The following is a 26,905-nucleotide window of genomic DNA, read 5'->3' as shown; positions in this document are numbered from 1 at the left end:
TGAAATTGAAAGCAGAAAATGGTTTTCTGAATACTTTACATACAGCTCAGCTTTTGGGGATAGGTTCTGTCATTTATTATACGACTGGACTGTGCCTAGCACAGTGGGGCCCAATTTGGTTGTGGGCTTCACTACATATATTATTATTGTAATAAATAATAACAATAATAGGTGTTACTAAAATGCAAGGTATAATTTTCCCTCGGTGTGTGGTGAACTGTACTACACACCTGGAAAGAATTTCTGATTTACAGCTTTTTGTTATCAGTGATTATGAATTTACAAGATACTTTGAAGTTTCAATTTACAGATAAGCTTCTTTGTTGTTTAGTACGATGAATAATTTTACAGTGGAAAAAAATATACATGCTCCCATAACTTCTAATAAACTCCAATGATGGAATAAATCACAGATGGCTGGATATGATATTTTGTAATGAAGAGAATGATTGTAACCTCTAGCCCGTGGATGCAGTGTTTTAGAACATCTTTACTCCTTCACGGTAGGCTCATGAGCGGCGGGACCGACAGCCATCATAGGCCCCCAGGCAAGGTTTGGGGAAAGGGTTCTGGCTCCACACCTCTGGAAGGGGCAGGGCCTCTGGCAAAAGGCGCAGGCCCAGGGGCAGCCCTCAGCACTGCTGTGAGTGTGGTGCTGGCTCCAGCAACCCCAAGCTATGCTGCATGTGCAGCACCGTGCTCCGATGGCAATTTAAAGGGCCTGGTGCTCTGGTTGCTGCCACTGAGTTGCTGGGCCCCATCGTAATTTCCCCTTTTGTCCCCCCCATTGGTAGACCCGCTCATGAGTTTAGACATATAAACAGAGGTAAATTACTTCTTGTCATTAGCAAGAGCAAATAATTCCAAAATAAATCTAGACTGTTCATTAAGATTATAATTTTCTATTATGCTAATAAAATGTAATTATGGTAGAATGTGACGGTCTCCAGATTTTTATTATCTAACTGTACATACTTTTTAATGACCCAATTAAAGAAATTATTTTACATGGTTTACCAATACTTCTAAACTCAGTATGTTCTGAATCAAGTTATCAGAAAAGATTAAAAAATTGACAGCTCCTCAAAAACTTTCATTCTTTTTATTTAAACAACAGATTGTAAGTAAAAATGTAGCATTATTTTGGTAGAAACTAGCTCAGTTAACATGGCAAGAGTCAGAACTGGGTAGAGATGACAGTTGTCATTGTTAGCATAAATCCTTTTGGAACAGTAAGTTTTAGGGACTGCTCTGCAAATGTAGCATTGAGAAATTCCCAGAGAGTTATCAGAATGGTTTTATATAATTACTCTTGTCATCACTTGATTCTGTGTAAAGTGCATTGTATATTATCTTCCAAAATGGATGTATGAAACTCAAGTTATTTCAGGTCTGTTTCTGTATTCAATAAATTGTTTTCTTTTAAAATATTTCTGTTCCAACTTTAGCTTAGAAGTTCTGAATTGACTCTGGCCTCCAGTTATAAAATACATTTTTGTCCATAAAACATTTCCATGGAAAAGAAATTAACAGATATCTTTACTAATCAAACAAAATGTTAGATTTTTATTAAAAATATATATGTGCAGACACACTTACACACAGACTTTGTAAACCTGAGACAGAAGAGAATAAACTTCTGTGTAACTCCATTCAAACAATTACTTTCTACAGGTATCACTGTTAACCCTTATCATCTGTAAGTTTATCAGTTCTTATGGAAAAGTCCTTTAAAACTGAGTAGTTATGAAAACAACAAGGTTTTATAGAAATAACTCTAAAAGCCAAAACAGCTATCAGTGGTAAATGTGGGACCATAAAGAAACCATTTATTCTGACAGCTTTTTTCTACACGCCTGAGTGATTTGGCTTATTGCTGGACGAATAACTTTTTTTTCTTTGAGCAAAACAAAAACTTCCAGTCTCCAAATATATGTCATGCCTCGTTCATGAAAACATGATGAGCCCAGAGTTAAAATAATCCATTATGAAAGAGTACTATAGAATTTAATAAACATGAAAGCAATAGAGTTTTTATGAGAATGTATTAAAAAAAACTAGAGAATTTGATAGAGAATAGTACCCTTTTTGCATATTTTTCAAGTCAACCTACAAAATTCTATAACAGGAATACAATTCTTATTAAGTTATAGGTACTATTTTAAAAAAAACTAGTTTCTATCAAATTATTTAGGACTTTTCCACTAGGGAGGAGATCAATATATAAATATATTCTGAATTAGCACGTTATCTAAGCATCAAAGAATAAGCACTTTCAGATTTTCATTTTTGCAGGGCTTAAATTTCTTCTAAAACAATAAATCATTTGAACTCACCCCTTTCTCAATGCTCCCTGTCTGGCAAAGAGTACCCTCAGCTGCGGGAATGCTGTTAGTAACACAGCGGTTACTTTTGCTGAGGCACCAGAGCTCTCTACACACTTCCTAGGAAAGAAGGCAAAAGCAAGTTGATCAGAATAACAGTCTAAAATTGTTTCCAGTCCTCCTACAAAAGTTTGTGTGCGCGCGCACACACAATTTGTTTTGAATAGAGATAGTAACAATGGGTAGAATTTTATATATGCATTTTAAAAGAGTTTGGAGACTATTTTGGCATAATTTCAAAGCCACTATACTTTTGCCTACGAGCATTCTGCCAACAAAATCTGGCAGTATCAACTGTAGATTACAAAAATGTGTCTTCCATGTTTCCATGAAAGTGATGTTCTGTCATAAGCAGAACCTGCTGCTTAATACTAATACTGCATTTGACGCCTTTAAAAAGGAAGTCTTACTGCCTGCTGCTGTATCCTCATTATCTTGCCTATCTACCTCAAATATACAATTGTAGAATAACTTTACTTCTGAAATATTAAAAAAGAACAATATTGTATTTTATTCCCATTATTTTAAATCATACAGGTTCTGAGCTTGGACCATTGTTAACTAAAATAATGTATGCAGATTTTGTAACAACTGAATAATACACTGATTCTTTTAGACCTCCCAGATTTATAAATAAGATTTTCATAGTATGATTTATATTATCATGCCCCAAACTCTTGCTGGCATCAAATAAATCAATGTAGTTTTTTTCTAAAATGCTTTGACTTTTGCAGTTGAAATTGTATGAATTTAAATTAGCCCCTATTTGTGAATCTTCAGGGTACACTGCAAAATCCATCTTTTTGGATTATGTTCTTTATTTGGTGTGTAATGGGAAATATTTTGCTTTTATATTTGTTAATTTGTATGGTAATGTTTGTGTTATATTGGGAGGTGATATCTTTATATGGATGGGAGTCTAATATTGTCAGAGTGTACACCTTATTAATAGATGGGACTTTTTATTGTTAAACACAAATAAATACAATTTTTAAATTTAAAATGTAAATATAAATAATAAGACAGATGTTTTAAATGATCAAATTCAATTATTATTTCTACTATAGCTCTTTGAATGATGCAAACACACACATATTTAAAGAATTAAAGGAAAAGGCAGTACAGGTTGCACCTCTGAAAACCAGTACTTTCCAGTTTGGCAGCATCTGTGGTCTGGCAAGACCACATATGCTCCTGGACCAGGGAGCACTGGAGCCTAATGGCAGGAGAGCCATCAGCTCAGCTGGGGCCAGAGACAGCAGGACTGGAAGAGTCCCACAGCAGTGCTGGGGCCAAGGACTGGAGGACCCCGGCAGTCTGCAGCAGAGCAGAGCTGGGGAACCTCGGGCAGCATGGGGCCAGCAGCCGTAGAAGCCTGGCTGTCTGTGGCAGCCTGCGGCAGCATGGAACCAGAGAACCCCAACTGCCAGCAGCAGTGCAGAGCTGGGAAAATCTGGCTGAACATGGCAGTATGGGCCAGGGAGGGAGAATCCCAGCTGCCAAAAGCAGCCCTGGGTCAGGGCTGACGGCAGCAGACTGGGGGTAGGACAGAAGGGGCCATCTGGCTCGGGGCCCGTGGCAGGGGAGACCTCCCCTGGTCTGCCAAATTCTGTAATTAGGGACCAGTCAGGTCCCAACCCTGCTGGACCAGGAAGGTCCAAGCTATATCAGTAAATCAAAGATACTGATCAACTCTCCCCTCAAAATTAGATGTTTCTCAGAAGAAATGACTATAAAGGCCTCATTATGTTCTTTTCACAAAAGTTCAGATTTAAAAGAAGTGAAAATTTCCATTATGAAGCATTTGTATCTTACATTTCACATTTTATAATAATATTTTTATAAATACTGCACACTTTTATAATTAGGTTCTTTGTCTTCCACACTTATATTAAGGCTGAATCTTTTATGCACCTTGTTTGTATCTGAACTTTGCTCCGAGATTCAGTTTTCTTCCACTATACTACATACAGAAATATTGCTGTACATATTTATATATTAATAGCTATAGTAACGGTCCTTTACTATATGCTTCCACTAAATATTAGTACCTTGGAATCCAATCCTATAGGCCATCCTATAAGCAAAATTCCCACTGAAGTAATTAAAATTAGTAAGAGATGTGCCCAGAGAATATTTGCAGGATTTGGCCTCTGGCGTATTTCTCTTCAATGTTGGTACAAATAGGAAATATTAAAGGAACCACCTCCTATAATATATTGCAATAAAATGATCCCAGCTGGCTGGAAAATAAGTGAGAATATCAGGGCTGTATGTTATTTCTAAAACCTTTGTCCCACTTTTAATGGTATGGTCTGCATCTTGTTTGCAATTTTCTATTGTTCTTTGGAGCTCAGTTGAAGTAGATTATATTATTCAGAAAAATCAGATTACTGAATTAGTTAATACTTCAGTGACTCCTTTTTAGGAATTGTTGCCATGTGCAAAAGTAATCCTGGATTTTTTTATGTTGACTGATGGGGGAACTGCCTTAATTTTCAAATATGGGTTTTTTTTCCCCACTGAAGTGCTGAAAAAGCTTATTTGGATAACCTCATCTTGAGAAAGACTCCTGCCTTTGCTGCACTCTAAGTGCTCATGTGGCAACGGTCTCAGAAAGAAACACATTGTAACAAGCTTAAATTGCTTAAAAGATTATGGAGGGGAGGAAAAAACAAATCAAACAAATGAAAAAAATACCACCTTGAAAAATCGATTTCTTGGATTTATTAATTTTACCTTGATTAAACTTTGTTTAAAAATTCAGACCAAACCATAAACATATACCAGGATTCTTGACTCCAATCCATTTTAGTAAGGATTCCCAACTGAACAACCTATATTTTTTGGTTCAGCTTTCAGATAAGGTGTGGTGATCTCATGTCCCAGTTCATGTTCTTTTGGCTCGTATACCATAACATGTGGCTTAGACATTTTTTCATATTGATGCAAATGTCATAGAGATCTCACCTCATTTGTAATCATCCTGCATGTATCCTGACTTCTTATGTTTGCGCCTGAGCAATTTTAATGTTTAAATTAATAGTTGGGTTCAGACTGCAAAGTCTGGATCAGAGTTTTAAACAGCCCAAAGTTTTTGTGATTTTGAATACAGTGTTTTGATTCCACTCATTATAAAGACAAAAGGCATTTGCAAAACGTCAGATTTGGTCCTAGTTTGGATTTTAAACATCTTTAAATTCCAGGGTCATCTGAATTCAGAGTCATGCTTACCATACCTCTAGGCTAGCTAACAGCCTAGCTACTAATAAGATGAATTTCAGTACAGCCCACAGTTTTCTAATTCTATCTGTAACGTCAAATATCAATTTAAAATATCAACATCTGTAGTTTCCCTCAGTTGAGTTTTACATGTACCCTATTTGTACTTTACTATTAAGGGAGAAATGATAATCAGAATAAACATTTCATCCATCCAATGTCAGAGTAGCAATATCAAAGTAAAAAGTTATTAAATATTTCTTGACAACTGTGGGACAGATTCTCTGCTACAGCTTGGCTTTATTGAGATATTGGAGCAGCACAAAGTTACTGCAACACACAGATAAATCTTACCCTATAATAGATTACTACCAATACATAACTTGGTAGGAGACCTGAGTTCCAGCTCAGCCACTGGAGTCCTTTTACTTCTGTTCCCCTACTTGTAAAATAGAGATAATGATGCCTGCCTCATTTATAAAACACTTTGAGATCTACTAATAAAAAGTGTTGTATAAGAACGAAGTAATATTACAAATCCAGTTTTGAATTAGCTTCAGTGGAAGTTTGCCTCAGTTAAATCTTCAGGATTGGTACATAAAGAATGATGTAATGGATTACATAAAACTATTAAGGACTTTTCCTTAATAGTTTTTAAGCAGTATTCCCCATCTACTTTATATTTTGTATATAATATTTTTATTTGGGAAAAGATGGGAACACTAAGGCCTTACTGACCATAACAGCACAATTTGTTATTCTATATAGAGAATTTTAAAAAGACATATTTCTGTCTATTATTTTAAATGATATAACAGTTGTAAACATTTTCAGTATTCTCCTAACATGCTATTTCAAAAAATAGAAGTTGAAATTCAGATATATGTAACATAACTCTACTGGAAATTACAAATTACATCAGGGATAAATCTGATAGTGTGCTCTTAATTTTCAATTGATTTTGGAAAAATGAGAAAGAAAGGCTTTAAAATAATTATGATTCACAAAGCATTCTGCCCTCCAGGGCAGCACTAAACCTGACAGTAACTTTACTACTTGATTATGGAGTTGAGATACTCTCCTCATTACCATTATCCTATCAATAACATCTCTAAACAGCTGTTTCCAATAAGCCAGTCTGAAAACCATCTGAGAGCACTACCATGGATAGGTCAGGGTCAGAGCCACTATTAAAAAAGCTACTGATGTTTTATCACACAAAACAAAACCTACATAAGGTGATCCAATAGCCCCACTCCTTTTCGGACATCAAATGAAAATAATATAGCCTTTCCCAACTTCAAATAGATCTTAATCCTGTTGTACGAAATGTGTCATAGTAAAAGAAGGAAACAATCTGAAAGCTGATCAATGAGCAATCTGAAAGTTGATCAATCTGAAAGCTGATCAAAGTCAGTCACTGAATTTCTGGATGTAATACCTATTAATTTGTAACAAAAACAATGGAAATTGTTTTAAAAATCCAGGAAACATAAACTGAAGCTGAGGCCTTTCACAAGATTAAGACAAGATAGATGACAACCTGTAACGGTGTATCTTAGGGCTCCATGACTTCAGTTTGGAATTCGGATGGTTGTATTTGCAGTAAATTAAACAAAGCTGAACCCATCTAGAGAAAAAAAACAGCAAATCAAATTATCTTCCTTTTGCCTGTATGCTATAAATGATGGAGCCGCTTTCTGTATGTCATGCAGAGTTACATACTGGCATTTTAAAATTATGTAACAGATAAACATCCTACATATTAATATCAATAATGATAAAATGATAACAATACAGCACAATGAAAAGTCAATAATAAACTCAATAATATGAGAAAAATCAACTTGCTGTGCTGTTTCGAAAATCTAGACTTGAATGAAAGCCTCAAATAATATTCACTAATTTTTTTTCCAAACCCAATATATTCAGAAAAATAAGATGGGAAATACATTGACTACAAACATGAATTAGTGATAGAATTGGGATTTGAGTTTCCTTAATAAAATTGTAAAATCTTAAAAACTGGGACTTCACATTCTTTCAGAATGTATTGATCCATAATATGCTGCACCCCTTGATGAGCATTTGTTAAAACAGAGCATTAAATTAATTTTTTTGAATTCTAACAGAGAACTGCAAAATTTCTGGCTAGTTTACCACCCTCACTACAAAAACATTATTTGTAACATTTTTAGAATTCTGAGGGTGATTATGGGAACCTCAGACAGTTCAGAGGTTTTGCTCAGTTCAGATAAGCACCCAAAGTTAGTATTTTAATGCTCCATTTCCATAAATGCTCATTAAGCGGTGCAGCATGTTATGAATCAAAGCATGCTGAAGGAATGCGAAGTATCATTTTTAAACTTAAATGATTTTTGCATACTATGTTACCATCTTATTTGACTAAATATTGGGTGCTTATCTGAACCTTTCCATAACAACAGAGGTCCCACCCAGTAAGTCTGCCTGAAACAAACGTCTTTTCTTTCAGGCCCACACAGCATTTCTTATCTCTGTCCCAATCACCTTCCAGCCTCTGAACTGTCATTTATGGCTCCTAATCCACCTTGTAATCTACCAACCTTTTGTGACCCCCATTTGGTCACTGACTCCCTTTCCTTCATTTAAAACTGAACTATAGGGCCTACATGCCATGGTGGTACACTTACATTTAACTTCTGTGTGCTCTTTAAAGGTAGGGAGAAATGGACACAGAAATGTTATGGTGGGGAAAGTGGGAGTTGAGTCAGGGTGGTGGATGATGTTGCCTTGGTGGGAGTCTATAAGGGAAAGGATGGAAAAGAGTGAAAAATCCATGAGGCATTATAAAGAGCCAAGTCTATAGTTCTCCTTAATAGTACCTATTCTAATCTTAAAAGATGCAAGTACAGTTCAAGAACAAAGCAGTGGTTCAAACTAGTCTTTACCCTGAGGAATAATCATTAAAGTACTTCTCAAGCAAACGTGACAGCCCTCAATAATTTGAATTAGAAAAACCTGCATGATTGGACCCTTACTGATACAAATAGTCTCACCTTAAAAAATAATAGGCCTGGTCTAAACTACATGGGAAGGTCGAAGTAAGATACTCAACTCCAGCCACGTGAATTACTTCCCTTACTCCTCATGAGGAGCAGGAGTACTTACGCCAATGGGGGTGCCCTTTGAGTTTGATTTAGCAGGTCTATATTACGCCTGCTAAATCGAATCCCAGAAGATCAATTGTGGCAGTGTTGATCTTCTGTGTAGTGTAGACATGCCCATAGGTATTACAGAGCCTATAATGATAAAATATAATCATTAAAAGCTCAGGACCTCTCTCAGACTACAAAAAGTTTTATAGAATCCTAGAACACTAGGCTTGGAAGAGACCTCAGGAGGTCATCTGGTCCAACTTCTTGCTCAAAGCAGGACCAACCCTAACTAAATCATTCAAGCAAGGGCTTTGTCAACCCAGGTCTTAAAAACTAATAAGGATGGAGATTGTATCACTTTTCTAAGTAACCCATTCTAGTGTTTCACCACTCTCTTAGTGAAACAGTTTTTCCTAATAGCCAACCTAGACCTCCCACCATTGCAACTTGAGACCACTGGTCCTTGTTATGTCATCTACCACCACTGAGAGCAGCCTAACTCCATACTCTTTGGAACACTCCTTCAGAAACTTGAAGAATGCTATCAAATCTCCTTCACTCTTCTCTTTAGCACATATTTATGAACTAGATACAAAAAGCTATAAATCAGGGCCCAACTGAATTATTTATGCTCTTCTAACAAACACAAATTTTAAAGTACAATATGACTTCAGTATGATATGAATCAAGTGGAAAAGGTGGTCATGATACAGTGAGTTAGGAGAAACTCGACAGGAATTTATGAAAACCAGATTACAAAGGGAAACTTCTGAACTTTCTTTCATGCTTAAATTTGATACTTTACGAACGGGCTTTAACAAAGATGCTAATTACCTTAACCATTACAAAGATAGTTTCCCACATATCACCCTTGATTAGCCATTCATTGACTCAAATAGCTATTTCCCCCTCCCTCTCTGTACTAAATCTGATTTGTCAGTTTAATAATGTGTTTACTTTTTTCATTGTATTCCTTTGGTCATGCCAATTCTCTTCCAGAATATGATCTGAGGAAGTGGGTCTGGCCCACGAAATCTCACCACCTATTAAACCATCTTGTTAGTCTTTAAAGTGCTACATAGTTTTTCCTTTTGTTTCATAATGTCAGTGATTGAGGGAATGAAGAAAAGGTTTAAACTGTCAGTTATTCTGGCGAAGACCTCAGATAATTTCTCTCTTTCTTTTTTGGAAAAGCATTCCTTAGAACCTGCTCACACTTCCTCACATTTATTTCTGTCATCACAAAGGCCCCAACAGCATATCTCATCATCATCACTTAGCTGGAGTAGATTACTTGTGTACAACAAGGAACATTTCATTCACCCACAAGTGATAGGTCATGTTACTTTTGCAGCATTGATTTTTTATATATATATCTACACACATACACACACACACGTATATAAATAACATACATGTTAAAATAAAAGCGTGACAAGACATTACTTTTATGTCCCTTTAATATTTAAATCTAGAGCACCCTACTACGATGTTAACTATAACTTCAATCCTTATTCAGTTTTATTCTTCATCGAAAGAAGTACTCTAGAACTGGGAATAACTCCTGCTCATTCATTCTTTTGCATTATTTTTTTTCTGGATTTGAAACGTATGAAAATTAACTGGTAGTTTCCTTTTTAGCTTACACATTTTTACACAGTCTGATTTTAAAATCCTTACAAGCCACACACAGTCCAGAGCTTTACCTGGCACTGTAATCTACTCAAGGAAGGAAACAGATAAATATGGACCTAAGCAATAGATGGCAGAGAATTTGGTTCTCAGGGAGGATGTATCAGTGAAGATATGAATATCAGTGACACTGGATTTCTTTATTAAAGATTCCTGTAACTTTCCATTGGTGGCAATTAGGTTCATGGGCACTCCCACTGTCTTATAAGAGGATTCCCAAGAACAGCAGAGGCACAGCTAGTCCAGTCACTGCTATCTGGTAGGAAAGATGAGTTCTCTCCAGTTCCAATATGATGTGAGTGCGGATGAGATCTTAGGTAGGCTGTTGAAAGTAGCAAGAGCACTCGCTAGTGTGAGAAAGTATACTCAGGCTGCCCATTATGAGGCAATGTAAGTGCTTCTTATTATAATTTGCATGACTTGAACTTCATTTGCACTCAGACATGCACAAACAAAATGCAAATAAGATGTTATCCCAGATGACAAATTGACTGGAGAGCTTCATTACACACATCAGACCATGACCAACAAGAGAAATATCAGTACATGTTAAAATACATTATTCAATGTACGGGCAAAACTCTATTCTTAGATGTGCATAGATGGCTCCTGCTAATTTCAGTAGAAGCCAGCATTTGTACATGTGAAACAGTTTGGCTCCATTAAAAGTAGCAGCAGCAAAGGAAGCAATTAGTATACTAAAGAATGACTAAGCACTATCCATAAGTCCACATTAGCAGTCAACATCTTCACAGATAATAAAATGCACCACATAAAATCAACCATATGCATAAAGTGCTAACCTCTATAAAAATGCCTGAGATTTTAGCCACTGGCCTAAGAATCTGAGGCCCAGTTCTATGACTTGATGCAAACCAGTAACAATGCACTGCTTTATTATTAATATGCATTATTTTAAACTATAAAAACCACAGTTAAAATCATGCATATTTCAAGTTTTACTTAAACTAATAAGACAAGAATATTCAAGCTCAAAGCTGAGATTCCTTCCTGAATTAATCCAGAACCAGTCTTCAACCAATCATTGTGCAGGTGTTCTCAGGTTAGGGGATACAGGAAAGGAGCTCCCCACCCCTCTTATTAACCTTACGCAGAGGCCAGTAACAAATGTTCTCACTGCATTTGCTCAAGGACAAAGACCTTGTACAACCAGTAGCACTAGCACTCAAAGAGAGTGTGGAATTCTGGGGTTATGGTTGGCTGTCAGAGAGAGGAATGCATACTACAGGTTGAACATCTCATTACAGCCAATGATAAGGACTCTCAAACATCCTAAGCGAGTGTCCTTATCATTGTCTATAATCAGGATGTCCGGCAGGACCACAGATGTTGTTAAACCAGAGAGCCCCGGCCAAAGAGGTTCAGAGTACTAGCCAGTCTGGTTAGTGGCAACCCACAGGACCAAGGACCTGGGGGTAGAGAGCCCTGGGAGACGCTACAGCCAGGGGCAGGGAATCCCAGGAACAGCTGACACTCCGTGTGGGGCCAGGGTAACCCCGGGAGCAGCTGCCACCTTAAGCGGGGCCAGGGAACCCTTGGAGCAGCTAGTGCTGCATGTGGGGCTGGGGAATCCCCAAGAGCAGCTGCTGCTGTGTGTGGGGCCAGAGAACCCCCAGGAGCAGCTGCCATCTCACACGGGGCTGGGAACCCCAGGAGCAGCTGCCATCTTGTGCTATGCCTGGAACCCCAGGAACAGAGCCCCGCAAGCAGGCTGGGGAGCAGCAGAACCAGGCAGGTGGGCCAGAGGAGGTCAGGCCTCTGGGTTCTCCCAGACTGGCAGCCAGGAGGGGAGCCCTGGGAGAGCCAGGACGCCTGACCTCCCCTGGTCCAGCAAATTCCATTGTTCAGGACCACTCTGGTCCCAAGGGTGCTGGACCAGGGAGGTTCAAATTGTACGTAAACTTAAAAGTATAGCAATATCCATGCTCCACATGAATGCTCAGAGAACTACAGTGCCTGATACCTCACAAAACTCCTCTGCACTACACCCAGTAAGGGACAATGCCTTTAAAACATGCACTGACTTCAGGGAGAGCTGTATCTTATGGGAAAATTTGGCCTAGTGGCAATCCAATCCTATGGCAGCTACTACAAGACAATCAAAGGGACATCCAGCTAACGGCAGCAAGGTTCCCACTGAAACTATGTTGTCAGTAGGAAGGGCAACTAAGGAGATATTTTGTTTAGTAGTAGCAGTAATAATAGCACTAATGCTACCACTACCACCCAGAGGCCCACTCACAGCGAGGGACTTATAGTATTACACTTTTGTACAACACAGAAAGACAGACTCAGTGAAGCACAATCTGAGGCTCTGATCCTGGAAATACTTGTGTGTGTACTTAAAGTAAGCATGAGTTATAAATGGGACAGGTGTTTAACATTAAGAAAGTGTATGTTTGTAGGATTAGGATCAAATTGGAAACCAGAATTAAAAGGTAAATGCCATAAACACAAAGAGAGAATGGGCAGGGAAACAGTGATAGAAATCACTTACAAAAGCTAGCTTTGAATATAACTAGATCATTTTAATTTTATTTCTTTTATAAATAATAAGAAAGGTATAAGCCTAGAATTTTCAAAGCCATAAAGGACAATTAGATGCCCAACTCTTACCAACAAATCAGTGGCATTTAGGTCCTGAATTCTCTTAACTCCTATTGAAAATACCAACCTTAATATATAAAATAGATCTGAGGCCCTATTTGAATCATAGGATGATTGTCCAAAATTTCATCTCAGTTGAGGATAAGAATTAGAAAACCAAGGAAAAATAATAATGGGCCTTTTTCTTTGTGTAACAGGGAGTACAACATAATTGCTGGGCCTCTAGGCAAGATTTGGGAAGGCACGGCTCCATGTTCTTGGAGGGGACAGGAAGTCAGGCGGATGGGTGGCGGTGGAGCAGCCTGCCTGCTGTGCTGCACCACTCCCCCCAACTAGTTCTCAGAGACACCTGGAGTGTGCCAGAGATTCTCCAGCAGTTATTTAAAGGGCTCAGGGCTCTGGCCACCACAGCTGCAGTAGCAGCTGGCCACCACAGTAGCAGTCGAGAACCCCAAGTCCTTTTGAGTTACTGGGCCCTGGAGTAGTTGCCCCTTTATCACCCCCTCCTCCATCAGTAAGCCAGTGTGGTAATATGTCCCATTATTACTTCTCCATGCTTTCTTGGTTTTGGTCCCCAGAGCTGAGAGTAGGGGCTCCTGATCTCCATCCTAGAGCAGCTAGAGCTCACACTGTCAGCACAGCGCATGGCAGGCACAACTACTGTCAAAACTGCAGTAGAAGACTAATATTGTGGGATCTGCAGTATCAAAAATTAAGTATAGTGTTAAATAGATCTAAATAGTCCCTAATGGTGCCTACCTAAATATGACAGGGATGTTTTTAACGGGAATCTTGAAGTTTTCCTTCCTTTCTGACTCATTTCTGTGAGACTCTCTATTGGAGGATGAGATCTCGGCTGAAGTACTATCTGAAATTTTGATTGCTGAGGAAGTCACAATCCCAAATGAGATGGGTGCATTCAATTAATAATGTGCAAATTATGCTTGCATTTATGCAGGTCTATTGAAATTTTTTAGGTTTTTAAAAAACAATGGAATTTGTATAGGTATAAATGATAGCAGAATCTGTCCTGGAGACTTTAATATTGCAGTGTCTGTCAATACATGTCCAGAGCAGATTAAGATTATAAATAAATACTTTACTTCATTTGCAATATTGTGGAAACTGCAGATCCCACAATATTAGGCTTCCACTGCAATTCTGACAGTTAAAAGCTTGGGTGGCCAACAGTGGGAGCTCCTGCTCTCAGCCCCTAGGTAGTCAACAGTAAACAATTATGGAAAAATAATAACGGAAATACTAAGCTCCATTATTATTTTTCCACAATTTTTCATGGTTTGTCTGCATTCAGCTGCAATTTTTGGATAGTCATCCCATGAGTCAGGTACTGCCTTCCCTGTAAAGCACATTTTCCCATTCCAACTTTAAGTTTTTCATTAAAAAAAACCCCTAGAGTTTCCTACCCTGGAACGACCAGTAGACCAGTGGCTGGAGCTCTCTCCTGATCTATGGGAAATCAAGGTGCAAGTCCTTACTCTACCTAATCTGAGCCAGGAACTTGAACATCAGTTCCCTATCTACCCATCTACTGCCTACTCCAGGGTACGTCTCCTACAATCTCTTATACTGAAACTGTTCCACTGTGAATAAATAGTTAAATTGTCATTAGAGCATTGATTTGAACATTAATCTCAAACATCCTAAGCGAGTGTCCTTATCATTGGCTGTAATCAGGATAGCTCACTTTCTTTGGCCCCATGAATATTTAATTATTTATACAAAGTGGAACAGCTCCAACAGGAGACACTGGGAGAGTGAGAGAGACTGACTCAGTAGCCCAAGGGTTATCCACTGTCCTTGGATGCAGGAAAATAACAAGAACATAAGCTCAGACTTCCCATAGTGTGAGTGCCCAAACTACTGAGCTATTCACTCTCTCTTGATCAATTAATTAGCTATATGAAGTAAAAGAGGTCCAAGAGGAAAACTTGAAAGAGACCCGTCCTTCAACGGCCTGGTAGCTAGGGCACTCAATGGAGACTGAAGTTTCAGACCCTAGATCTCTCTCATCCCAGTGAGTGTTCCAACTTGTGCATGCAGGGAATCTCTCTCTCGTTTTAAAGAGAATTTTCATCTTGTTTCTGAGAAACAATTCCTGATGAAAGTTTTGTCAGAACAAGGTACAGGTGGAACCTCTCTAGCCTACATACTCTGGTCCAGCAACATCTGTGGTCAGGCATGATTTTAGTTAGACAGATGTTCACTTATCATGGGTGTGGCCCAGTTTCCCACAGTCCCATAAAGTTTTGTTAATAGTCACCAGTCCTGGCTGCCAGTGATCTGTGCTGTTATTTAGCTCTAATTTACCCCTAAATGTCTTCTAAGAGCCTAGTAAGTGGTGGAAGTGTCAGTAATATTGCTAGACAATATTGACCACTTGGGGTTCAACAAATTCTCTGGTTCGGCACTAGTCAGGTCCCAAAGGTGCTGGACTAGAGAGGCACAACCTGTACATTCTCGTGAAAAATTTTGGTTTCAACATAGACATTTTCTAATGAAAAACCATTTCACAAGAAAATTCCCACACATTTCTATCTGAGAGGCTGACAGTCTCTCTTCCCATGCTATACAGCCATAGCTGAGATCAGTGGAGTTAGTCAAACCAGAGAAAGGGATCTACTGTTTAGTAGATCATTCTCAGTAAAGTTTCCTTTGCTTCAGAATTCATTCCCCTCTCAGCCAGCAAGGTCCAAATTTGTTAACCTAATGGAAACACTATAATGCCCATATTTTCCCACAAGCATTTTGACAGGGAGAGGACTGACTATTGGAAGGAATGTATTATGTCTACCATGAATGAGTTGTATTTTATTATGTCTACTGATACATATTTATGTATTCTTTTATTGAAGTGAAATGAACAAGTTATTACAGTAAATTACTGTGAAAAATAAATTAAGCAGGGCACCCAAAGCACGGTTTTGTGATTGTTTTAAATGAAAATATATTAATAAATATTCAGTCTAGTTCTTCCTATCATTTAGATGCAGGATTCAATCCTACAAACCCTTACTCATTTGAGAATCCCTTTTTCACATGAGGGCTCCCAATCTGTTATCAAACTCACAGAGAAGACATTCCTCTTTTCTCAAAGTCATCACTTGAAATATGTATTATTACATGAGAAAAACTGTACTTTCAGATACATAATGGTTATTCTGGATAATATTTTAAATGTACATTATATACCAGATAGGATGTACTAGGACTTTTAAACAATCTGTTGTAAAAATACATACAATTCTGAATCCTGTATTTAGATCCTCTTAAAAAGTGCTATCTTTTCCTTGAGACACTTTTTAAAAATTGTTGCTTGACTTACTGATGTGGTACATTAGATCACATCAGTTCACAGCATTGGTGATGTCATGCTATAATTACTGAGTTGTTTTAAATAGTGTCTTAATTCTTCTATGTTTTCAATCTGTTTTGTAGCTATACAGGAGTCTTTCTTAACATAACACATAAAGAAGAAAATTAAGAAAAAGAAAGCAAGAATCATGCAACCAAGTTTACATAAATCTTCCTTACTTCTCTTTGTTTTCATGTTTAAGACAAAGTTATTGATTTAAGAACTGAAAACTAATGTACAGTATGATAATCAATGATAACATTAATTAGCAAAGAGACTATGAAAACATTAACCAGTTTTTGCACATTATTTTTCCAGTTTGATTTAAAATGCAGTATAATTTAAAAGATCATAGTCCCTATAATGGTTTGAATACCTGGAATTGTTCTTATTCTGAAAATACAGAAAGAGTGTGATAGGAATTTGAAAGAAGAAAAAAGGAGAGCGTGTATTAGGTGTAGTTAGAGAAAACAGGGCCCTGAAACCAGAAGGGCTAAGAAGTGAAAACAAAGAGAAACAATAAAGGCCAAAAAAAGTTTTGCTGTGGGATCAAGAATGGGAGACCTACCCAGCCAACCAGCTATATACAACTTTTAAACCCACTTCCCTGTTCGATCAGCCTAAGATCCATCCCAAGAATAATACCGATGCATTACCCAAGGATTATTAAAAATAAACTTCCTCTGTATTTTAGCACGATCAGAAGTGATTACTGCAAGTGTAATGATTACACTGTTTTATTTGAATTATATAAACATTTTAATTTCCTTTCATATATTATAAATGACTTGTTTCAAACAGTACCATTGTAAATGACAAAATGATCTTTTTTAGCTTTGTTCAGATTTAATTTTCAGCTATTGAATATATTTGATGACTATTACTGACAAAAGCACCCTTGTAACATAATCTTGGACTGCAAGATTTTCTTTAAAACAATATTTTAAAATACATTGCCTAAACTGTATCAAATAGTAGTGTGCAAATAGTTATTACTATGTCTACTGTCAATTCAATTGAAATTTGATGGGTGAGAATAAGTTTTTCACTCTACCATTCTATTCAGCACCTATTTTAGTGTTCTTTTTTGGCTCTTTAGTTTCTTATTACTTTATGCTCCTGCCTTTTTTTTTAGTAAGAGAATTGAGCAGTGTGTAAACAACCTCAATGTCAGCAAACATGAACTGAAACAGATAGTCCTGACAAAGCAAAACAAATAGAAAATGACCACAAAATGTAGTTTTAAATTAAAAAATGAAAGCTAGCACCACAAACTTCGTATTTTAGGATTTGATACATTTGGGGCCTGATTCTGCTCCCCTTGAAGTCAACAACAGTTTTTCAATTGACTTTAAAGGAAGCAGGACTGAGCCTTGTGAGCTATTTTACCTGCCTCACTTAAAGGATACTTAATACAATTCATTAATACCAAGAGAGAGACAAGCTTTCAAGCTTACACAGAACTCTACCTAAAGTCAGGCTCTGTGTAAACTAGAAAGCTTTGTCTCTCTCACTGACAGAAGTTGGTTCAATAAAAATGTATAACTTCACCTACATTGTGTGTCTAATATTTCAGGACTGACACAAATACAACACTATATACATATTCGAATTACCCAAATATTTGGGAATACAGTATACACAAATGACTCAAGCAAAAGATGCAGCATACGGATTAAAACTTCTTGCTCTTTATTTATACAGGCTATAGTGCATGGATTAGTATACGAAAACTGTGTCACTCAGTATTACATCTAACTAAATTTTGTCATGAAGGAATATATACAAATGACTAAGCAGAACACTCAGCATAAGGATTAAGACTTCTTACCCCATATTTACATTGGCGTGATGTTGCTCCATACTGGAAGCGACACTGTTCATCAGCATCATACACCTGACCTGGGGCCACAGCAGGATAAAGAAAGTCACGCTTGGGAGGCTCATTATCAAGGCAAGTACCACGGCCTGAACTGTTCAACATAAAGGACCAAAGGAATTAGGAACTCTATTGACTGTTAATTACAGTTATGATATCATGTATTTAGCTCTTAGTGTTAACAGCATTGGGTGTGTGAAACAGATAAGGTTGCAAATAAACAAACAGTGAAATGGCACACCCATAGTGAAAAATTATAATTAGGAGGGAATTAAGAGATCAGAATAATTTCTTGTGAGTTAATATTATTTAACAAAAATACTCATTTTAGACAATTAAATGGATTTAATAGTATCTTTAAAAATTTAAATAATTTCTGAGCCACACAAGACTGATTTTCGTTTCTGTACTAAACCTACTTATTGTCATTAAAAATAGAATCGCTTCTGGTTGTAAAATAAAAAAACAAAAAATGAAACCAATAAAAGAAATGTAGAGTTACCCCTCAGGACTACACACTGATCCTACAAAATTAAGCACTTTTGCAACCTTATGCATGTTAGGATTCCTCTATCTTTTGTGAGAATATTCAAGGCTTGGTATACCTTTAAAAATTATGTTAACCCAGCTACATCACTACATGATGTAAAAAATCCACATTCCTGAGCCATATGATTAAGCTGAACTAATGTTGACAGAAGAATTCCACATCAACCTAGCTATTACCTCTCAGGGATATGAATGCCTCCCATCAGCATAAGTGCTACTACACTGAAGTGCTGTAGCTGTACTGCTGTATCATTTCAAATAAGAACAAGCCCCAAATATGTAAAGTTATGCTTAAGTGTTTGCAAGATTGGGTCCTTAATCAATATTCTTCTATCTGGGCAAAAAATTAGACACCATATTAAAAACGGTCTGTGGTCTTTAAGCATTCCAACCAAAGGTGGGGTGACTGACAAAATACCTATTGAGTCAACAGTCTCTGTTCTAATGTGTTAGTAGTATTTAGTCTGACAAATTTCACATTTAAGCGAGGATCATTCTTGAAAAAATTAAATGTTTTCTTCTTTATAATCATTGTTGTCTTTTTCAAAGTATGTTCATGTTCAAAAATAATATTTTAATGCAGTGGAACAAATAATAAAAAGGAAGCCAAAAGTCAGAAAGAGTTCCTTTGTTAGAAACCTTTATACTTTGCTAAATATGATTTTTCAGTTTAATTTAGTTAGAGTACATTAAATAGGACAGATGCTTTTTCTACTTTAATTTCACAGGTGAATCAGTTAGGATTTTTGAAGAATTCCTATGCCAACATTAAAAAAAAAATTCTAACATTCCTGTAAATTTTGCCAACACTTTTGGGTCCCCCCAAAGCTCTTCCATGAACTTTGCCCAAGTGAAAGTAATTTCACAACTGAACATTCTACAACTATCATTTGGTACAGCTTGAACTTTCATTATTTGTATTAGGAGACAGATAAGAGAAAGATACACTTTAATTATGCATTGCTCTTTGTTTCGTTTTTTTTAACCTTAATTTATTCATATTTTCTAAATATTTCAGCAAAACTACTGAAGTAAAAACACTGAACATTAAAAAAGCAAGTATCAATAAAGGCATCAATCATGTAAACACATGAGTAACTTTACGCAGTTAGTAATACCAATGAATTAATTGAATCTATTCACAAGTATAAAGTTATCCACATGCACAATTCTTTGCAGGATCAGAGTTCAAAACTTTTCCCTAATTCATCTTTATGACACCAGATGCAAATAATTCAGAGATAAAAACTAGAGTCCTTTTGTCTTTAACCCAGATTTAGTGCAAAATTGTATTTCCTTTTTAACACGGTTGTTGTTGATGAGCTTGATCTTACATTACTTGTGCACCCAAATGTCCCACTGTTTGCACTGATCATTTTGGGACTGGAAAAAATATAGCCCAATATTTTACATGGGGCAGAAGCATCACTTGGTTCTGTGTTCCTTGTTTAGACAAACTTCAAATGGGAATTTTGTTTAATAAGCAGTGAAGGATTGAGCATCTGCTCTAACTACTACTGCAGAAATAGCGAAATTTACACTATTTCAGTTGTGCAGCATTGGATCTTTAAGTCCTGATGCTGCAAACTGAGGTGCATGGGAAGACCCCTGCAAAGCTCCGTTGACTTGAATGAAGATCTATGTGTGTATTAGGCTCTGCCTACTCCTATTAGTTCACAGGATCAGGCCTTAATAAATCAAACTACTTTTCTCCACCAATCTCACATATATTTTCCCCCTACGCCACAAAAAAAACACCTTGATTGCAGGGAGAATTATAGATATTTCATGTTAATTTCAAATCACCTAAGTTTAAGTTCCTTAAGAAAATTCAGCAGCTTGCCTCCTCTGCTCTAATGACAGAACCCTCATTATAATGGAGTCCAAATAGATACAGTAATAAGAAAGCCAAGGAAATTATTAGAAAACGGTTATTCACTTAAGGGGCCCAGATTACATCAGCATTACCAAGACTGAATAATTTACATTTCTCTCTCATTCTATCCAGAGCTATTATTTCTTTCAAATTACTTGAGTGATCAACACATTTTACAAACTTCGTATAGAAACCTGATATTCTGTATTTTATACAGTAAGAAATTGTGGAATTGCAGGAGGTATGAAAAACAGAACAATGCTACCAGGGACTTCCTCTTGCCCCTGAAGATACTGGGGTGGCTATGCAAAAGTAACTGAATACAGACTGAAGCTGTATTAAAATTTTCCAGAAAATTTCCATGGGGCTGGGAGACCCATCTCTCTCTCTCGATCCTCCACCTTAACCATTTCCATCTTTATTCTCTTCTCCAGCACACATCTCAGACAACACAGAGAGGCCAAACAAGTTCAGAGGAAATGTTATGGAAGCATCTGCCCACACTTCTGAATGGAGGTCTCCCTCCAAGCGCAGACCCAGTAGGTATGATCTGGGCCAAAGATTAAAATCCAAATCAAAGCACAGAAATACAAATGAGGATAAAGAAACTGACAAGGGAAGAACATCCTTTCAATTGCAGTAAATTTATTGTGTGGGATATATCTTGTTCTATTTTAATCCAATTATTCCATTTAGATGACCCAGATGAAGCTGTAAAAAACTTCCAGTGTCCTTGATATCACACGTGAAAAGAGGATGGGAAAAATTATTTCTGTACCACAAACGTGATGAATTTTTTTAACTTGAGCGTGCAGTCCTGAATCACTATATAATCTATTTATGCACCTTAACTACCTCAAGTCTTCAATTTGGGAGACTTTCTGAGCTTGAGTCTAATCATATCTACAAGTATGTCTACACTGCAGTTCATAGAATCATAGAATACTAGGACTGGAAGGGACCTTGAGAGGTCATCGAGTCCTGTCCCCTGCCCTCATTGCAGGACCAAATACTATCTAGACCATCCCTGATAGACATTTATCTAACCTACTCTTAAATATCTCCGGAGATGGGGATTCCAAAACCTCCCTGGGCAATTTATTCCAGTGTTTGACTACCCTGACAGTTAGGAACTTTTTCCTAATGTCCAACCTAAACTTCCCTTGCTGCAGTTTAGGCCCATTGCGTCTTATTCTATCCTCAGAGGCCAAGATGAACAAGTTTTCTCCCTCCTCCTTATGACACCCTTTTAGATACCTGAAAACTGCTATCACGTCCCCCCTCAATCTTTTCTTTTCTAAACTAAACAAACACAATTCTTTCAGCCTTCCTTCATAGGTCATGTTCTCTAGACCTTTAATCATTCTTGTTGCTCTTCTCTGGACCCTCTCCAATTTCTCCACATCTTTCTTGAAATGCGGTGCCCAGAAATGGACACAATACTCCAACCGAGGCCTAACCAGCGCAGAGTAGAGCAGAAGAATGACTTCTCGGCTACGTCTACACTGGCCCCTTTTCCGGAAGGGGCATGTAAATTTCACCAGGCGTAGTAGGGAAATGCGCGGGGGATTTAAATATCCCCCGCGGCATTTAAATAAAAATGTCCGCCGCTTTTTTCCGGCTTTTAAAAAAGCCGGAAAAGAGCGTCTACACTGGCCCCGATCCTCCGGAAAAAGCGCCCTTTGAAGTAGGAATAAGAGCCCCCGGAAAAGGGTGCTTTTTCCGGAGGATTGGGGCCAGTGTAGACGCTCTTTTCCGGCTTTTTTAAAAGCCGGAAAAAAGCGGCGGACATTTTTATTTAAATGCCGCGGGGGATATTTAAATCCCCCGCGCATTTCCCTACTACGCCTGGTGAAATTTACATGCCCCTTCCGGAAAAGGGGCCAGTGTAGACGTAGCCCTCGTGTCTTGCTCACAACACACCTGTTAATGCATCCCAGAATCATGTTTGCTTTTTTGCAACAGCATCACATTGCTGACTTATATTCAGCTTGTGGTCCACTATAACCCCTAGATCCCTTTCTGCTGTACTCCTTTCTAGACAGTCGCTTCCCATTCTGTATGTGTGAAACTGATTGTTCCTTCCTAAGTGGAGCACTTTGCATTTGTCTTAATTAAACTTCATCCTGTTTACCTCAGACCATTTCTCCAATTTGTCCAGATCATTTTGAATTATGACCCTATCCTCCAGAGCAGTCGCAACCCCTCCCAGCTTGGTATCATCTGCAAACTTAATAAGTGTACTTTCTATGCCAATATCTAAATTATTGATGAAGAGATTGAACAGAGCCGGTGCCAAAACAGACCCCTGCGGAATCCCACTTGTTATACCTTTCCAGCAGGATTGTGAACCATTAATAACTACTCTCGGAGTACGGTTATCCAGCCACTTATGCACCCACCTTATAGTAGGCCCATGTTAGTTGTATTTGCCTAGTTCTGATAAGAATATCATGGGAGACTGTATCAAATGCCTTACTAAAGTCTAGGTAGACCATATCCACTGCTTCTCCCTTATCCACAAGTCTTGTTATCCTATCAAAGAAAGCTATCAGATTGGTTTGACATGATTTGTTCTTTACAAATCCATGCTGGCTGTTCCCTGTCACCTTGGCACCTTCCAAGTGTTTACAGATGATTTCCTTAATTACTTGCTCCATTCTCTTCCCTGGCACAGAAGTTAAACTAACTGGTCTGTAGTTTCCTGGGTTGTTCTTATTTCCCTTTTTATAAATGGGCACTATATTTGCCCTTTTCCAGTCTTCTGGAATCTCTCCTGTCTCTCATGACTTTCTAAAGATGATAGCTAGAGGCTCAGATATCTCCTCTATCAGCTCCTTGAGTATTCTAGGATGCATTTCATCAGGCCTTGGTGACTTGCAGGCATCTGACTTTTCTAGGTGATTTTTAACTTGTTCTTTTTTTATTTTATCTTCTAAACCTACCCCTTTCCCACTAGCATTCACTATGTTAGGCATTCCTTCAGACTTCTCTGTGAAGACTGAAACAAAGACGTCATTAAGCATCTCTGCCAATTCCAAGTTTCCTGTTGTTGTTTCTCCCTCCTCACTGACCAGTGGGCCTACCCTGTCCTTGGTTTTCCTCTTGCTTCTAATGTATTTATAAAAAGTCTTTTTGTTTCCCTTTATTCCCGTAGCTAGTTTGAGCTCCTTTTGTGCCTTTGCCTTTCTAATCTTGCCCCTGCATTCCTGTGTTGTTTGCCTATATTCATCCTTTGTAAATTGTCCTACTTTCCATTTTTTATATGACTCCTTTTTTATTTTTAGATCATGCAAGATCTCATGGTTAAGCCAAGGCGGTCTTTTGCCATATTTTCTATCTTCCCGACAAAGAGGAATAGCTTGCTTTTGGGCCCTTAATTTTGTCCCTTTGAAAAACTGCCAACTCTCCTCAGTTGTTTTTCCCCTCAGTCTTGATTCCCATGGGACCTTACCTATCTGCTCTCTGAGCTTACCAAAATCCGCCTTTCTGAAATCCATTGTCTCTATTTTGCTGTTCTCCCTTCTACCCTTTCTTAGGATTGTGAACTCTATGATTTCATGATCACTTTCACCCAAGCTGCCTTCTACTTCCAAATTCTCAACCAGTTCCTCCCTATTTGTTAGGATCAAATCTAAAGATGTGTGGATCACCTGCATCAGCTGACTCGGACCAGCAGGGCTCAGGCTACAAGACCAAACGTGCATACCATTATTAAACTGCCCTGCAAGTATGCTGAAGAGTACCTTCACTGAAATCCATGTAGTTACCCCAGTGTAAAATTGGTATGAGATCAGAGTAAGGCACTCTGTGACATATTTTTAACCTAAACTTAATTTTTTTATTTTAATATTTCAGGAGAGTCTGTTAATTCCTATTAGTGATTAGATTTAATATACTCTTCAAAAGATATTATAGCATCCTCTTTTCACAGACTTAAGCTCTCAAGTTTACCATCATAATAAAGAGCTGCTATAGCTTTCACTAATGTAAAGGCACCAGGGAAGACCTACTTTAAATGTTGTACATCGTTATGGCCTTGTCTCTGCAACAATGAAAGCCACTCAGCCCTGTGGATGCCATTGTAGTATGGGGCTGTTTGAGATAAAGTGCTAAAAACCAGACGCAGCAAATACTACACCTCCCTTCAGGATATGCATCATAATACTAATAATCAGAAATCTCAGCAGCATGACCAAAGCCAGGGCTGGGCAATAAAACAGTGGTAGTTCAACCAGGGTTAGCCATTGTTAGGCCTCTGCTGCTATATTTACTCTCCGCAGGTACGGGTAATCACAGCTCCCATTGGCCGAGAACAGCGATCCACAGCCAACACGAGCTGTGATCTCCTGTACCTATGGAGGCACAGGTAAATATGGTGGTGTGGGGGACCACCAGGAGCTAACACTGGCAGATCACATTAAGCCCATCGTGTGGTATTTGCCTACTTCTGCCCAAAGCTCAACAGTTAGGTGGTATGTCAATTCCAGGACAGTCAGTTCATTCTTAGGGCTTCAGGGTCTAAGGAGCTTTTTCCACTCTTCTGTCCTTCATGCCTGGCAGGGGAATCAAAGTCTGCCCACTCATTTGGTTCTAGCTCAGGGCCCTCAAATTAAGTTAACAGGGTCAGAAAGGTACCAATATTGCTAGTGCCCTGAACTTCTCCCTGCCTTCACTGTGGGTCTCTGAAATCTCTTTAGTCTCCTGGCTAGATCATTTCTTTCCTGGGGTATTATATTTGGACAGCTTTCTGGTAACTTGTAGCCTAGGTGGAGGGATAGCTCAGTGGCTTGAGCATTGGCCTGCTAAACTCAGGGTTATGAGCTCAGGCCTTGAGGGGGCCATTTAGGGATCTGGGGCAAATCTGTCAGGGATGGCACTTGGTCCTTCTGTGATGGCAAAGAACTGGACTCAATGACCTCTCAAGGTTCCTTCCAGCCCTATGAGATAGGTGTATATTCAGGGTAGGCAAAGGGCCCTCTGTGGGCTGGATCTAGCGCATAGCTGCCCTGCCACTCCCCAGGCCAATCAGGGACTGGGGGGGGGGGAGCATGCAAAGTCTCCTTGCCCCCAGAAGTGTGTGTGGCAGTTAGAGAAACACATGAGAAACACGTGGGTTGTTTTAAAATAGCTGCGTTTATCTCTAGCTGTTCCGTGCCTTTGGCAGGGGTGGGGAGTTTTGCACACTCTCCACCCTCAAGCCAATCACCGCCTGGGAGCAGGAAGCGCACAAAGTCTCTCATGTCCTGTGCCCGCCCTGTCAGGGGTGTGCAGTGACTAGAGAGCAGCCCCTTCTGCCCAAGGCTCTGCTCCTTCCGGGGTGGCCTGGGGCCACTTCAGAAATTTCTGAAGTGGCCCCCTTTTAAAAATTATTGCCCACCCCTCTTGTAGACAGAAGCTCCTTCCTCCAGCCTGTTAACTCTCTTTTCGTAGCTGCCATATATCTCTGCTTCCCATTTCTTTAATCCTTCCAGCTGTGGAGAGACTTCCTATCAGTAGTGGCCGACAGGGTGTATTTTAACTCTTAGAAGGTGAGATAGCATGGGGTACATGAACCCAATGACACCTACATATCAGCATTCAGTGCTGGAGGACACTCTTTACTTTAAAGAGTCGGCCTACAGTGAGGGGCAGGGAGGGAGAGGAGGGTAATCTTGAATAAGGATTAAGGCTTAGTAAAGACTAAGGCTAAAACTACCTTTAAAATACTACAGTAGCACAGCCACAGCATTGCAGCTGCCCCAATGTAGTGCTTCAGTGTGGACACTTACTAGAGTGACAGGAGGGATTCTCCCATCACTGTAGGTAATCCACTCACCAAGAGATGCTAGCTGAGTGACAGAAGAATTCTTCCATCAACCTAGTGCTGTCATACTGAGGGTGGGGTTGACTTACCCACAACTCTCAGGACAGGGGAATTCACACCCCTGAGAGATGTAACTATGCCGATATAACTTTTAAGTGTAATTCATCCCTAAAATACATTGTTAAATATATTCACACATTTGCTTAACTTTATCCTCATGACTAGTCTAATGAGATTACTCATGGATAAAGTTGTAAAGATATAAATATTGACAGAACAAGGACCTAAGTATGATCTGCAGTATTTGGTCCAGTAAGTTTCACTTCTTACTGGATCAAGATTTAATTGGATCATTGAAT

General features: G+C 38.5%; 1 protein-coding gene across 5 annotated transcripts in view; it reads right to left on the bottom strand.

Annotated features, from left to right (window-relative positions):
* The window catches only part of ADAMTS6 (ADAM metallopeptidase with thrombospondin type 1 motif 6), a 368,722-nt gene that overhangs the window by 136,433 nt on the left and 205,384 nt on the right, over nt 1-26,905 (bottom strand). For 3 of the 5 annotated variants that reach the window (XM_075932396.2, XM_006117000.5, XM_089779378.1), the window contains 2 exons: nt 18,268-18,409; nt 2,337-2,444 (listed from right to left, as the gene is read on the bottom strand). In XM_075932396.2, coding sequence (XP_075788511.1) covers nt 2,337-2,444; nt 18,268-18,409 — 250 coding nt within the window. The remainder of the gene's footprint in view (nt 1-2,336; nt 2,445-18,267; nt 18,410-26,905) is intronic. The other 2 variants (XM_075932394.2, XM_075932395.2) reach the window with 2 other exon arrangements.

Source organism: Pelodiscus sinensis, chromosome 6 (assembly GCF_052426305.1).
Source record: "Pelodiscus sinensis isolate ZL-2025 chromosome 6, ASM5242630v1, whole genome shotgun sequence".
Taxonomy (NCBI): domain Eukaryota; kingdom Metazoa; phylum Chordata; order Testudines; family Trionychidae; genus Pelodiscus; species Pelodiscus sinensis.
This window is presented reverse-complemented; position numbering and strand designations above follow the sequence as displayed.